Below are 12543 nucleotides of genomic sequence, written 5' to 3' on the forward strand. Positions count from 1 at the left end.
GGGGCGAAACGGGAGAGGCATTATACTCACAAACAAAAAATTTTTATTTCGCTTAGTAATGATTGTTGGGGCATGTAAAGCCACGTTTTCACGAGTCGACCTGAATAGAACGGCTTAGGTAGTTTGACGAAGTTTTTTTTATAAAACTGGTTTACACATTTCGACAAATCGCAGTTGAAAAGCAAAACATTTAGTTTTAATAAATCTAGTCAATAAAATAGAATAGAATAGATTTTTTTTTTTTTTTTTCAATTTAACTTTTCAAAATTCGAATTACTCGAACGCAAAAGTAAACGATCTTTCTACTTTAATAGAATCGAGACTAAGGTCGAACGATTTTGTCGAAATATTGTTTACACAGTCGAGTATATCAATACCCAGGTCGACCCGTAAAAACGGGGTTTAAAGCCGGCTTATCCACAAACATCAAGGGCGTCGACTATCTGTATGTATTTACGCTGTGCTTAAAGTAAGGAATGGTGTCTCATGCAAGGGTTTTTGTCTTCACTTATCACTGCACACTACGTAGTCAACATTTTTAATTTAACTCAAATAAGAATAGGACTGACCCTGTGCCATCTTGTGACGAACTATTACCCTCCAGCTTGCCACTACTTCTTTTTCGGTAGTGCATGCAACAAGAGTAAAAATGTTATTTGAACAAAGGAAACTATAATAATGCGAAAATAAACAATATAAACTGCTGTCATAGATTAGTGCTCGTATTTCACCTCTGGTTATCGCTCCTAAGGATGCTCTGGCGTGAATTAAAAATGTGGATTCATTTTTACAATTGTACGGCTTGATGATTAATAATAATTTTCGGCAATATCCGGTCCAATTCTTATTTGAAAAGCTTCAGCTTCTTTAATTGGTATTAGTCACTAACAACGACATACCGATAGTTATTATTTCCACTACATTTGATCAATGCATCTCACAATCAATGTCTATTAAATAGCCAAACATATGAAACATTGTAAATACTCACTTTAAAATATTCAACAAGGTCTTCATACATAGAATGCTGCAGCTCTTCGATTTATTCGCTTTTAGCAACAACGAGAGCGATATCAATTCCTTGCACGGCACAAAGTTCAGCTGGAAAACGATAAACTCTAGCAATTCAAAAAACTTCTCTTGTATTTCAGCGTTTTTCGTGTGGATCCTCTCGGAGAATTGGCTGAGTGTGTTCTGGTTCTCTAGTATGAAGTAGTTAGCGTTATCTGCGTGGTACACGCTGGATATGGCGTCCAGTATGGTGCAGCACAGAGCTGCCGACGTTGATTTCATGAATACTGACTGTAACACCTGCAAAGCACGAAATATGTAAGGGGACTATAATTTTATTACAAATCTTTAGGTTAGATATTATAGTCCTTACACTCCCTGACAGTTGCCTATAAGTCTATGAAGTTGGGGGGCTGAATGTTTTCACTCGGGTGACGATTAATGATTTCGATACAATTGTAAAATATGTGAAAGTGAAATAAAAGTATAAGATTTTTCTAGGTACCTACTTCCTGAACATGAAAAGTGAAAGTTGAAAAAAAAATAGTTTTGCAGTTTTATAATATCTTAGTCACTAAACTTAGATACTTAATATTAGATTTACCTGAAATGCTTGAACATTTCTGACAGCTTGTCCAGGCGTGGACGGCTGAGGTAGAACGAATCCTTGCAGCTTGAACAGTTCGGTATTTGCTCTAGTCGGCCGTAACTCGGAGAAACCGCAGGCACAGAGTGATGATATCATGAGTACTAAGTTCCTCAAGGCTGCGCGAGCTTCCGTCCCGCTTACTCGTTCTTCTTCTAGCCTGAGAATAGTTAAAACTTAAAATGTCTATTTAAGAGCTAAACATCATCAAGTCCATGAGTGTTTGCGCAGTGGATTAAATTGAATACAATATTTTTTGCAGAATAGGAGGCGTTTTTGCGTTATGCAAATTTCTATCGGTGTGAAAGCGCTGCGGTGAAACCAGCCCTCCGATTGTGTACAAAAAACGTATTCATTATAATCGCAATCAACAGCAAGTCTTGCCCCTTGATTGGCTATAAAAAAAATGTTTAGAACGAATTCAACCAATCAAGGGGCAGAATTTGCTGCCGATTATGATAACGATACGTGTGTTTTTCTTACACAATCAGGGGACTGATGCAACAAACTGATGCTGATTAAACAAGTCATTTTGGATACCTTACAGGTGGTAGTGTTGAAAATACAACTGATTGATTTTATAATCGACGACGCCTTTTAAAAACGCTACTTCTACCAGAGAACCAGAGTAACCGACATAGCTCAACAGGGTGTGAAGCTGAAATAGCAATGGGCAGGCCACAAATAGCTAAAAACCGATAGTTGGGGTCCCGAAATGGCGACCTCGCACCGATATTCGGAGAGTACAGCGTTAGCAGACCCCCATTAGGTGGGCAGATGACATCATCAAGTCACAGCCAAAATCCAAGTGCGGCTGGATTCAAGCGGCGCGAGACTGTGGCGTGTGGAGGTCCATACAAGAGACCTATGTCCAGCAGTGGACTTCTATTGGTTGATAATGATGATGATACTTCTAATAACTTTGAGGTTAATAATGGTTATCACTTATCACAATATGTAATAACATACTTGGCAAAACATTTATAGTATATAGGAAGCACAGTATGAGTAAACTAACTATGGTAAAAGCATGCAAAAAGTTATTACTGCGTTATTCAACACTTTAACACAAAAACTATAAAACAGTGCTTACCCTGATGTTAAATAATCGGGCACATCTTGTCTCTCATGTCTGTGGTAATAACAAAGAAAAGTGTAAAGTATAAAATCTATAACTAAAATAAAAAATCTAAGCAACTTAAAGTTTAATTTACAGCTTACTTCTACTGAATATAAACATGCTTTGTATCCAAATAACTAAGACTATTTTGAACCACTATGTTGTATACATACTTGAGAAGAAATTCTGATAGAAACAGGTATCCTTGACATGAACGAAAATCGTCCAATAATAATTGACTAACTTCACTGGAGTCTTTCAAGAAACAAAACACAGCCACAAACATTTCTACAACCTGAAAAAGAAAATTTAAAGAGCTATACGCTTTACAACATTTAGACTAGATCACTAACGATTCTTTAATAAGCGTTAAAAAAACGTTAGAAAAAAGAAAGAGGTTTTTGAATTGAATCAAACGTTTCTGTGGTTCATTCACGCTAATACTTGATTAACGCGTTGGAAAAGGATTATTATTTAGAATTTAGAATTCTTTATTATACGCACAAATATATACATATACAGAATATACAGAAAAAACTATACATGAGGGTGTAAAGGCGGCTTTATTGCTAAAGCAATCTCTTACAAGCAACCTTTGGTGAAAGAATGAAACAGATAGTAAAAATTATAGTTTATAAATGTAATTATTTTCATATTTACTATTTACCTCTAGTGGTGTTAACTCTGGGATCTTTTGCATGTTTTCAATACAAAGTCCTACACATCCCTTATCTGTAAATACAATAGTATGAAATTATCATCCATAATAAATAATATCTGCAGTCATCAGTATATATAATAATAATCAAATAGAACCTACAATATTGAGCGATTCAATTTGCATACTTGTTTACACACTTTAAAGTGCTAAGTGACATGTCAGGCTATTACTTGATAGACTTGATTTTAAACTAAAACAGATATCGCAATGCTATTTTCCAATCCCTGCTTTTTATAATAGTAAGTTTATCTTAATAATTAGCAACCCGCCTCTGCTACGCATTGTTAAATTTCTTGTAATTGTTAATTCGTAAATTTTTTGTATGTATTAAAATTTTATTTCAGAATTTCCTTCAAATGTTGGTAATAAAATACTTTAAAGTTAGGCTTACTGTGAATGTACTGGACAACAGATTGTGTCAAGCCATGTCTGGATAAGGTCATCAAAACCTCAGCTGCCGATTTCCTCCACATCATATTGTATGGAGCACACCAGGATGTGATGGCAGAGAACAGTAAGCTTAGGTCATCCTTCCTCGCCAACTCTTCACAGGGAAAAGGGTGACTGCATAGTCTGACTAGAACCTTTAATATAAAAAACAAAAATAAATTATTATATTGACTGTTAATTAGGACTACTCAGCATCATTTCCATCACTACCCATATTATTAACCGACTTCCAAAAAAGGAGGAGGTTCTCAATTCGTCGGAATCTTTTTTTTAACATAAGTGAATTTGTTTGTTGGTTTGTCAAGAGATGTTGGAGCAATAGATCAACATTATTTATTGCATAGATATACTCACGTACAATGTACATATAGATTTTTATATATAAGTTAAAGACTTGGAGAGTGATATAGTCTACTTTCATCCTGGAAAATCAAATAGGAGTTCCCACAGGATTTTTAAAACCCTAAATCCACTCAGAATAATTGATAGCATGCTGGCCTAGTGTGAACTATCAGACTTCACACACCTTTGAGAATATTATGGAAACTTTCAGGCATGCAGGTCTCTTCACATTATTTTCCTTAACTGTTAAAGCAAGTGATATTTAATTGCCTAACATGCACTTAACTGAAAAGTTAGAGGTGCATGTCCAGGATTGAACCTACGATCTTTAGAATAGATGGCCGACATCTTAATGGCAAGGCTTACACCGCTTTGTTTAATTTTAAATGCATATGTTTAAAACAAATCATACTTGAACAAAAATCTTCTGTAAAAGTATCCTCCTCTCTCGTGGTGTAAATTCACTATTACCATCCTGGACATCTGCTTCAGATTCAGGTATTTCTGGTAGATCAAAGAACAGATACAGACATTTGACTAGTGTTGACGGTATAGCTGCAGTCGTCATGACCTAGAAACGGAACACAATTAACAAATTGTTAATGCATGAGCATTGAGCACAAACTCATGGAATATTGACATTGAAACAGTTTGTGAGATAGATCAGTGCATTGCATGGTTATTGGTAAACAAAGCACTACCTAATTCTTAATCAAGTTTGCATATTTTTAACCATAAATTGCTCCCAAGTGGTTCAGTTGCATGCCACTAAAACGAAATTGAATTGAATCAATAATAATTTAATTGGTATATAAAGTTCCAAATGTATTTATTTATTATCAGTTTTAATTTTATTGTCTGTTATAAAGCTTAGATAGTCTTAGTCATACAAATACAAATTAAGTTTAGTATAAAGATGAGTTTGGGCCACATACAAATGTACCTAACATTAATATCTAAAGCTAATATCACAGCTCATCTACACTTGCACTTAGGCTGAAATCTATAGAATGCACTCACACATGTGAGGTATATCTGTAGACTGTAGAGTGTACTTTAACTTTGCTCAGACTTAATACACTATAGATACACTTGTCAGACTTTTCTTAAGATAGAGTTAAAAAGAGACATCTTTGCACAAGTTTGTGTTGTTTTAAGTCCACATTAAGTATGAGCTAAGTCAAAATATGCTCTTTAGATCTTGTTCTTAATAACTAACCTGTATTAAAGACTGGTCACCAGCTGCTAAGAGATTCAAAGTGGATAGAAGCATCCACCCATTACTTGACTCCTCTGAATTCTCTATCTCCAAGAATTTAGCAATAGCACAACTAGCTGCCTCTGTGCTTTGATTGCTGGCTCGCTTTCTTATTTCTGAGACCATAAGCTTTGACACTTGCTGGCAAAATGACAGGATATCCCAAAACTTTTCGTTCATCTCACTAGATGGACTTGTGCCAAAAACCTGCATACAAGAATGTTCATTTTTGAAAACCTAGGGATGGAAAATGGTTTTAATTGATAAAATATCAGCAGTTAGGTAATGGAACAGTAATTAAGGTTTTGTCATTGAAGTTGTTAATAATAAACATAGAAAAACAGGCTTTGATAAAAAAATCAGAGTAAAATTGAAAAACTTTTTTCAAATAAGTAATCTTTTACATAGTGCTTTTGAATCATCAGTCAGTGCCAGGATGCCATTCCTACCAAGAAGAACCAGCAAGAGGTGAGATTAAAAAATCTGATAAGGAATATAGGTGAAGCGTGCCTAGCCACTAGGTCTTATTTGCAGTACTATTGACTGAAGAAGACTCTCGTAAAGTGCTCTGAGCACACCCCATATTAACAAAGTTCAATCCTTCTGTGAATCAAACTCAATTAAATGTAAATACACTCTGGAAACTGGATCTGTATTCTGTATTTGTCAGGTTTGATAAAAATATGTGTACATAGTTTTAAATTGACATGGGCTCAAAGATTTGTATGTATAAAAAATTGCTTTTAACTGCTTAAAATAATAAAACACATTACAAAATATATAAATAAGTTGTAAAGTAACAGTATTATAATAGCGACTAAAACTAAATAGGTACCTAAGTATACAAGGTAATAATATGAAAACCTTACCTTACAAAAGAGAGGTAGCATGTTATACAATTTATCATCTTTTTCTGCCTCTGTCAGCGGCTGTGGTGGATGGGTGTATTCTGCGAATAGCTTCTTGAGGTGCATTAACCCGAGCTGGACATGAGACGAACTCGAAGCCTCGGCGGCCTCCGCCGAAGATGAGGCGGACGCCCCACGCAATTTGCGCATTAAATTCATTGTTTAAAACAAAATCGATCACTAACTTAGTTCCTAAAAGAATACTTTTTATTATAGTACTTTGTACATCCCTTTTTTATTTTTTGGTACATCCACAAGGAATTCCGAAGGGTTTTTGGCTACACAAAAGCATTTTTTATTGATGTCTAATTTTACATTGTACTGTTATACAGCTCACATATTTAATGATTCACTTTAGATATTATTATTTATTATTTTGGGTGCCAGCACCGAAAAAATGATTAATTATTGTTTTTATATTTTATCAATTAAAATTAAAATCTTATCAATAATATCCTGCTCGCTCACACAATACTTTTTTTCTACTGACTTTGCGCCGCGGTTCTGGTCTGGATTCTTGCTGTTTGAGCTTCAGTACTTTTGTTTTCTTCTTCTTCACTTGTCTTGGTGGCTTATTCTTAGTGCCAACCTAGCGCAATGCACTTCGCCAATGTCGAGTTTTCATAGTAAGGCAGCACTGAATTTCTCTATGGAATTTCTACTGTCAAATGTCAAATGTCAAAAACAAATTGACTAATGAAATGTAATGCGGATTGCAGAAATCAAAGAAAAGTTATATTAAGTATTTTTTTAAGTTTCGACATTGTTATAAATAAAAGACAGTCTTCTAAACAATGCCAGAAAACAAGAACTTAGTTCTATGTTATAATCGAGGCTGTGGTAAACTTTTCGATCCTAATAGCAATGATAAAGGTAAGACCATGGTAAGACCTAGATTCTTCTGGAATCAACATCTCATGTATTTTTAAACGATAATGTACACGCTACTCTATAGAGTTTTCATTATATCGAAAAAAGAATATGGTCTACTGTTCAATTTGGTGACTACATTAATATTATAATTCCTTATCTCTTAAAATAGATGAATGCTGCCATCATCCAGGCGCCCCAGTTTTCCACGATGCCTATAAAGGATGGTCTTGTTGCAACAAGAAAAGTGTGGACTTCACTGAATTCCTCAACATCAAAGGATGCACTATGTCAAAGCACTCAAATGTGGTAAATATGCGTATTTATAGTAGTATAGAAGCAGGCGTTAATTTGCGGAAATCCATTATAAACAAGGAACCAAAAGCTTAATTTGCTATAATCCACCAAACCAAAGAAATCTGTATGGTGCAACATGCACCGCCCGCCCTCCCACTGATAAACATGCAGGGAAAGCCAGCCACCAAGCAAGGCATACGCACCTCCACCATGCAGCACCACACAAATTCCAACACCACTTGATGCATGTTTCACCCTGACACCGGAGCATCCTCAGGACATGTAGACCTTAATTGTAAGGTCTACATGTCCTGAGTTAATTGACCTAGTTGCAAAGTTGATATTTATTATTTAAGATCAGCTACATATTATTAGAAATTTTCCATCAGAAAATTTTTGACATGTGTTGTGTCACTCTGTTCATTCATTTTGTACTAGACCCTGTAATCTGTCAGAATTTTGCCTGATTGGATGTAAGCTGATGCTCGCAGAGTGAGTGCAACAGAAAATTGCCTGACAAACAATTTCTGATAGAGTAACTTTTTACGATATAATTTGTTTTCAGTATTTATCTACTTTCATATTTTGAAGACACCCATTTAACATGTAATATTTTACAGAAACCTCCAGAGGCAGAGAAAAAGGCCTTAGACAAAGAATTGGAAAAGAAGGAAGTAATAGAAGTTAGAGCACCAATTGTTGGGCCCCAACTAACCCGACCACTATTTGAATCTGCATTAGTCAATCTAGAGCCTCGCATAGCAGACTCATTGAAAGAAAGTCTACAAAAAGCAACTCAGCAAGCCGTGGCTTCTGCTGATGGGTATGAATCTTGTTAAATCCATTTCTTTTAATATTATTTTGAAAGTGTTAACTTTTGAAACTTTTTAGTATTATTTATACATGCAAAAAAGTGCAATTTGATGTATATTTTTGTTACATAATAATCCGATGGACATTTTTGAAGTGAAATATTTTTATCCTCATAGGAATGACTATACTACATGGAGGTGATTTTATCAATAAGATTATCTAAATTGCTGGAAGTAATTGTGACAAATCCATCGATTTAAATGGTGCTACTGCTTGCTGATGCCTTACAGTATTACTTGATTTTTTTTCTGTTGGCAATCATATTAATTGTTATTATTACTTCCATCAATGCCATCATTTGTTTGGCCAGAAGTTTCACTTCAATTAACTAATGTTAGTTTTCTCTTGATTGTATCCCTTGATTGAGTTGTTTGTTTTTCATTGTAAGACTGTTGACTTCTAATTGCTGCTCCATGCATCCTGCAGCACGACAATGACGTCTTTACGAGAAATAACTGCAATCTGTTGACCTCATATTTTCAGTTAAAAACAGAACAAATTTCTCATTTAATATTTTTCTCTCACTCTATAATCGTATTCCTAATTACTGAGGGTTGTGTCCCCTTTCCACTAATCCTATAATGGTAGGAGTTCTCTTAGGATAATAATGTGGTGGGTTCCCAGATGCACATCCAACTTGACTAAGAGAATACAATTTCGACTCTTTGGTTAATTTACAGTTATTATCAGATGTTAGAGGTAGTAACTGGGACCGACGGCGTTACGTGCTGTCCGATGCACCGAGGAATTGAAAACGCCAAATTTGGACCTCTGAAGTCGGACACCCATCCAGTTACCGCTTGAGTAGTTGCTTAACAATCACAATCGATTGATTTGCATTGTCACAACTAGGCCACACGTCCCTCTAATCTATTTTATATTAATCAAACAATATTTTTAGAAACAAAACCGTAGAAATTGGAACAAGTTGTAAGAATGGAGGATGCAATGTGTCTTACGAAGGGCCACAGAGTAACAACAGCATGTGCACATATCACCCTGGCTGCCCGGTATTTCACGAGGGTCTAAAGTTTTGGTCCTGCTGCCAGAAAAGAACAACAGATTTCAATACCTTCCTCAGTCAGCCGGGCTGTACAACGGGCACTCATAAATGGTTTAAAGAGGTAAGATTTTACTGAAACCACATATACTGTTGAAAATCCGTCAGTAAAATATTCCACTCCACTTAAGTTTTACGAAGACACAACTTACGTCTTTACGGCTCACTCCCGTTTGTGCTGGATCTTAGGACTAACGCCTAATAGGTGTGAATATGCTTAATATTTCGTTACAACTAGAGATACTAGCTAGCTACTTTTAAACCATTTTCATATTTGGTGAAATTAATTTATTTGAAATTTTTCTTTCTAGTGATTTCACAGGTGATTTTTCACGGAAAGTGAAGTTTCGCACTAATGATTGTTTGTAGGTTAAAATTCATTTTCCATTGTTTGCTACATTAATTTAACTAGATGTTTTCCCCATTCTAACACGATGTGATTGTTTTCGCTCACGCGCTCTTTAGCGTCTTAGCTTGGGTCGCTGACAGGGCGCGCGCGAATCAGTTAGATGGGAATAATTTTCAAACTTAGTGAGATCAGCTTTGTGATTTTTCACAGGTCACTTTAAGTAAGGTAGCAAGTGTTACAAATGAAAAGGCTTTTCACGTGATTTTTCACATGCTACCTGTGATATAGTCCGAATCTAGTTATTACTGAAAGCTTAGGTTTCAGCACCTGAATCTGAAAGCACTCTAAGGGCGCCTTCAAATTTGTCGCAAAGTGCCGCGCGAAGGCAGCGCTGCAGCCTTGCTGGTTTCATGTATTTAATTTGCTTTTGATAAACTTTTAGAGTGCTCCCGCTGGGACAGTAAAGTGTCGCTGGGACTGGCATCAGACACCAGATTATGTCATCGTCAGTGTATATGCCAAGAAATATGACCCATTCACTAGTTACATTAAAGTGAACCCTATTCGCCTGAACACAAAGTTAGTTTTTCATGAAGAAGGGAACGCAGTATTTGAAATTGATCTTGAGCTAAGAGGAGTAAGTATAGCTAACTCAATTTTGCCCACAAATCGTAATGGTTTTCGAACGTTGCCAGTATCTTAAACAGATTTTGTTTTGACTATTTTATTTTGTTCTAAAGCAAGTAATTCTTCTTACAAACAAATATCACTAGCTTCGACAGTGAAGGAAAACATCGAGAGGGAACCTATAGGTTCTCCATAATGTTCTCAAAGGTGTATAAAGTCTGTCAATCAGCACTTGACCAGCGTGGTAGACTATCACCACGTTGACCTTCTCATTCTAAAAGGATAACCGACGATGGTTGATGATGTTTCCTTCATTTGGCATAATCAACCATTCAGAATTTATGAAGTCACTGCGACTTTTTAGTTTCTAAAGTTACCTATTTATGAAAAAAAACCAAAGCATACAGGCAGGCAAGTCAGTTTGCACCTATAAGTTTCTCAAATGTGACTTTCTATCTATCTGACTCTTATACTCGTTTTAGGTAATTGATATAAGTAAAAGCAGTGCTTCCATGTTGGGTTCCAAAGTTGAAATAAAGCTTAAGAAAGCAGAGCCGGGCGCCTGGAGTAAGCTGGACTTCCCGAGAAAAGCTGAACCACAGAAAGAACCCGAAAAACCTCGGGAAGAACAACATGAAGACGATTCGGTAGACTTATCTACCGTTGAAGCTATTCAATCTATGGGAAAAGTGAATGTCACTGGTTGATACCTGTACACTGTACCTTTCTCGAAAATACTAATTACTTTTTTATTTATTGTAATCTGTATTGTTCCATTTGCCATTAATAACTTAGATCACACATTATACTGTTTTTTATTATCAAATGAAATAGACTTTACTGTAGGAGGTATGGTTGTGTTTTTATTTAATCAAACCACTTTTTTTTAAATAGAGATGTATTTAAAAGACAATATTTACAGGAAATTCTCTACAAATTTTAAATTTTGAACTAAAGTTGTCGCTTAAGAGCTCGTATAAATTATAAAATCAAAAGCAGGGTATAGTCCGTACAAAAAGACTCGTGTTGCACGTATTAGATCAATGTTAAATATAGTTATTTTAATGCCAGCTCTTGTTGTGGTACTAGTAGGCAGCATAAGATTGTACATCTCACCAACGTTAATAGACTTGAGCTTCGAAACACTTTACCGTTAAAGTAAAATGGACCTTAACTTTTTTACTGAATTTTCTACTCAGGTGTTTTTAAAGCCATTTTACTTTGGTGTTGTTTCAACACTTGAATTCTATCAAAATTGTTGTGAGATGTAAAATCTTGTAAGTTTGGTAATAGAACTGTGGTAATAGGTGCCTACTAAGACTTAGTATGAGATCATTTAACTTGACAACGTAGATAGATTTCGAATACCGACGTTTCGGTACTTAAACCTAAAAAATAATTGGACCTTTGGAAGGGAGTTTGCATTGCATTAGGAGCTCAAGTAGGTGTCAGCCCCAAGCGGTAACTGCGAAAATAATAATTTACAGAATTTTTGATAATTGTAGGTACCTACGTAATAAAAATTTCGCTTAGTTCCTGACGTTTAATTTTATCTACTCGAAATCGATCAACGTTGTGAAATCGTAATAACTCGAATCGTATTGGGTACAAAGTTAATAAAGTAGGGCAGATAAATAAAATACTTAGCACCTGTAAATGGATATGTTTGTATGATTTTATGTTAGAGTTATGACGAACAAATTTTAATGTCATAAAATTCTAGAAACTATAACTATTTGGCAACATTTACAAGTTTATAACATGACTAGTAGCTTGACTAGAACAATATATCTACCTACCTATTTAATTTACAATGGTTTAGTTAAAATTTATTTATAGATAGGTACTAAGAAATAACAATTCAAAACATATTTACAAGAGATTTTTTACATATTTTCTCATGTGCATCTTATAAACTCTGTTATTTACCTACATTCCAAAGTTTTCTGCAATGTACCTAATATCTACTCAGTATCACACCTACTTAAAAATAGTTCAGTTCAATCTTAGT

The 12543-nt window shown here is 35.2% G+C and overlaps 2 protein-coding genes across 11 annotated transcripts in view; one reads left to right on the top strand and one right to left on the bottom strand.

Annotated features, from left to right (window-relative positions):
* The window catches only part of LOC123869417 (WD repeat and FYVE domain-containing protein 3), a 43623-nt gene extending 36652 nt beyond the window's left edge, over positions 1-6971 (bottom strand). For 2 of the 10 annotated variants that reach the window (XM_045912327.1, XM_045912321.1), the window contains exons 1-10: positions 6418-6970; positions 5510-5785; positions 4703-4861; positions 3890-4082; positions 3445-3509; positions 2951-3072; positions 2751-2789; positions 1616-1817; positions 992-1311; positions 570-617 (exon numbers count right to left, since the gene is read on the bottom strand). In XM_045912327.1, coding sequence (XP_045768283.1) covers positions 570-617; positions 992-1311; positions 1616-1817; positions 2751-2789; positions 2951-3072; positions 3445-3509; positions 3890-4082; positions 4703-4861; positions 5510-5785; positions 6418-6615 — 1622 coding nt within the window. In that variant the 5' untranslated portion in view covers positions 6616-6970. Of the gene's footprint in view, positions 1-569; positions 618-991; positions 1312-1615; positions 1818-2750; positions 2790-2950; positions 3073-3444; positions 3510-3889; positions 4083-4702; positions 4862-5509; positions 5786-6417 lie in introns of all 10 variants that reach the window. The other 8 variants (XM_045912323.1, XM_045912322.1, XM_045912325.1 and 5 more) reach the window with 8 other exon arrangements.
* Positions 6972-7134: 163 nt separating this feature from the next.
* Positions 7135-11384, top strand: LOC123869428 (cysteine and histidine-rich domain-containing protein morgana). The gene is made up of 6 exons (XM_045912349.1): positions 7135-7329; positions 7499-7635; positions 8244-8446; positions 9398-9620; positions 10348-10542; positions 11015-11384. The coding sequence occupies exons 1-6, from the start codon at positions 7251-7253 to the stop codon at positions 11237-11239; spliced, it is 1062 nt and encodes a 353-aa protein (XP_045768305.1). The 5' UTR covers positions 7135-7250; the 3' UTR covers positions 11240-11384.
* Positions 11385-12543: the final 1159 nt, after the last annotated feature.

Source organism: Maniola jurtina, chromosome 11 (assembly GCF_905333055.1).
Source record: "Maniola jurtina chromosome 11, ilManJurt1.1, whole genome shotgun sequence".
Classification (NCBI taxonomy): Eukaryota; Metazoa; Arthropoda; class Insecta; order Lepidoptera; family Nymphalidae; genus Maniola; species Maniola jurtina.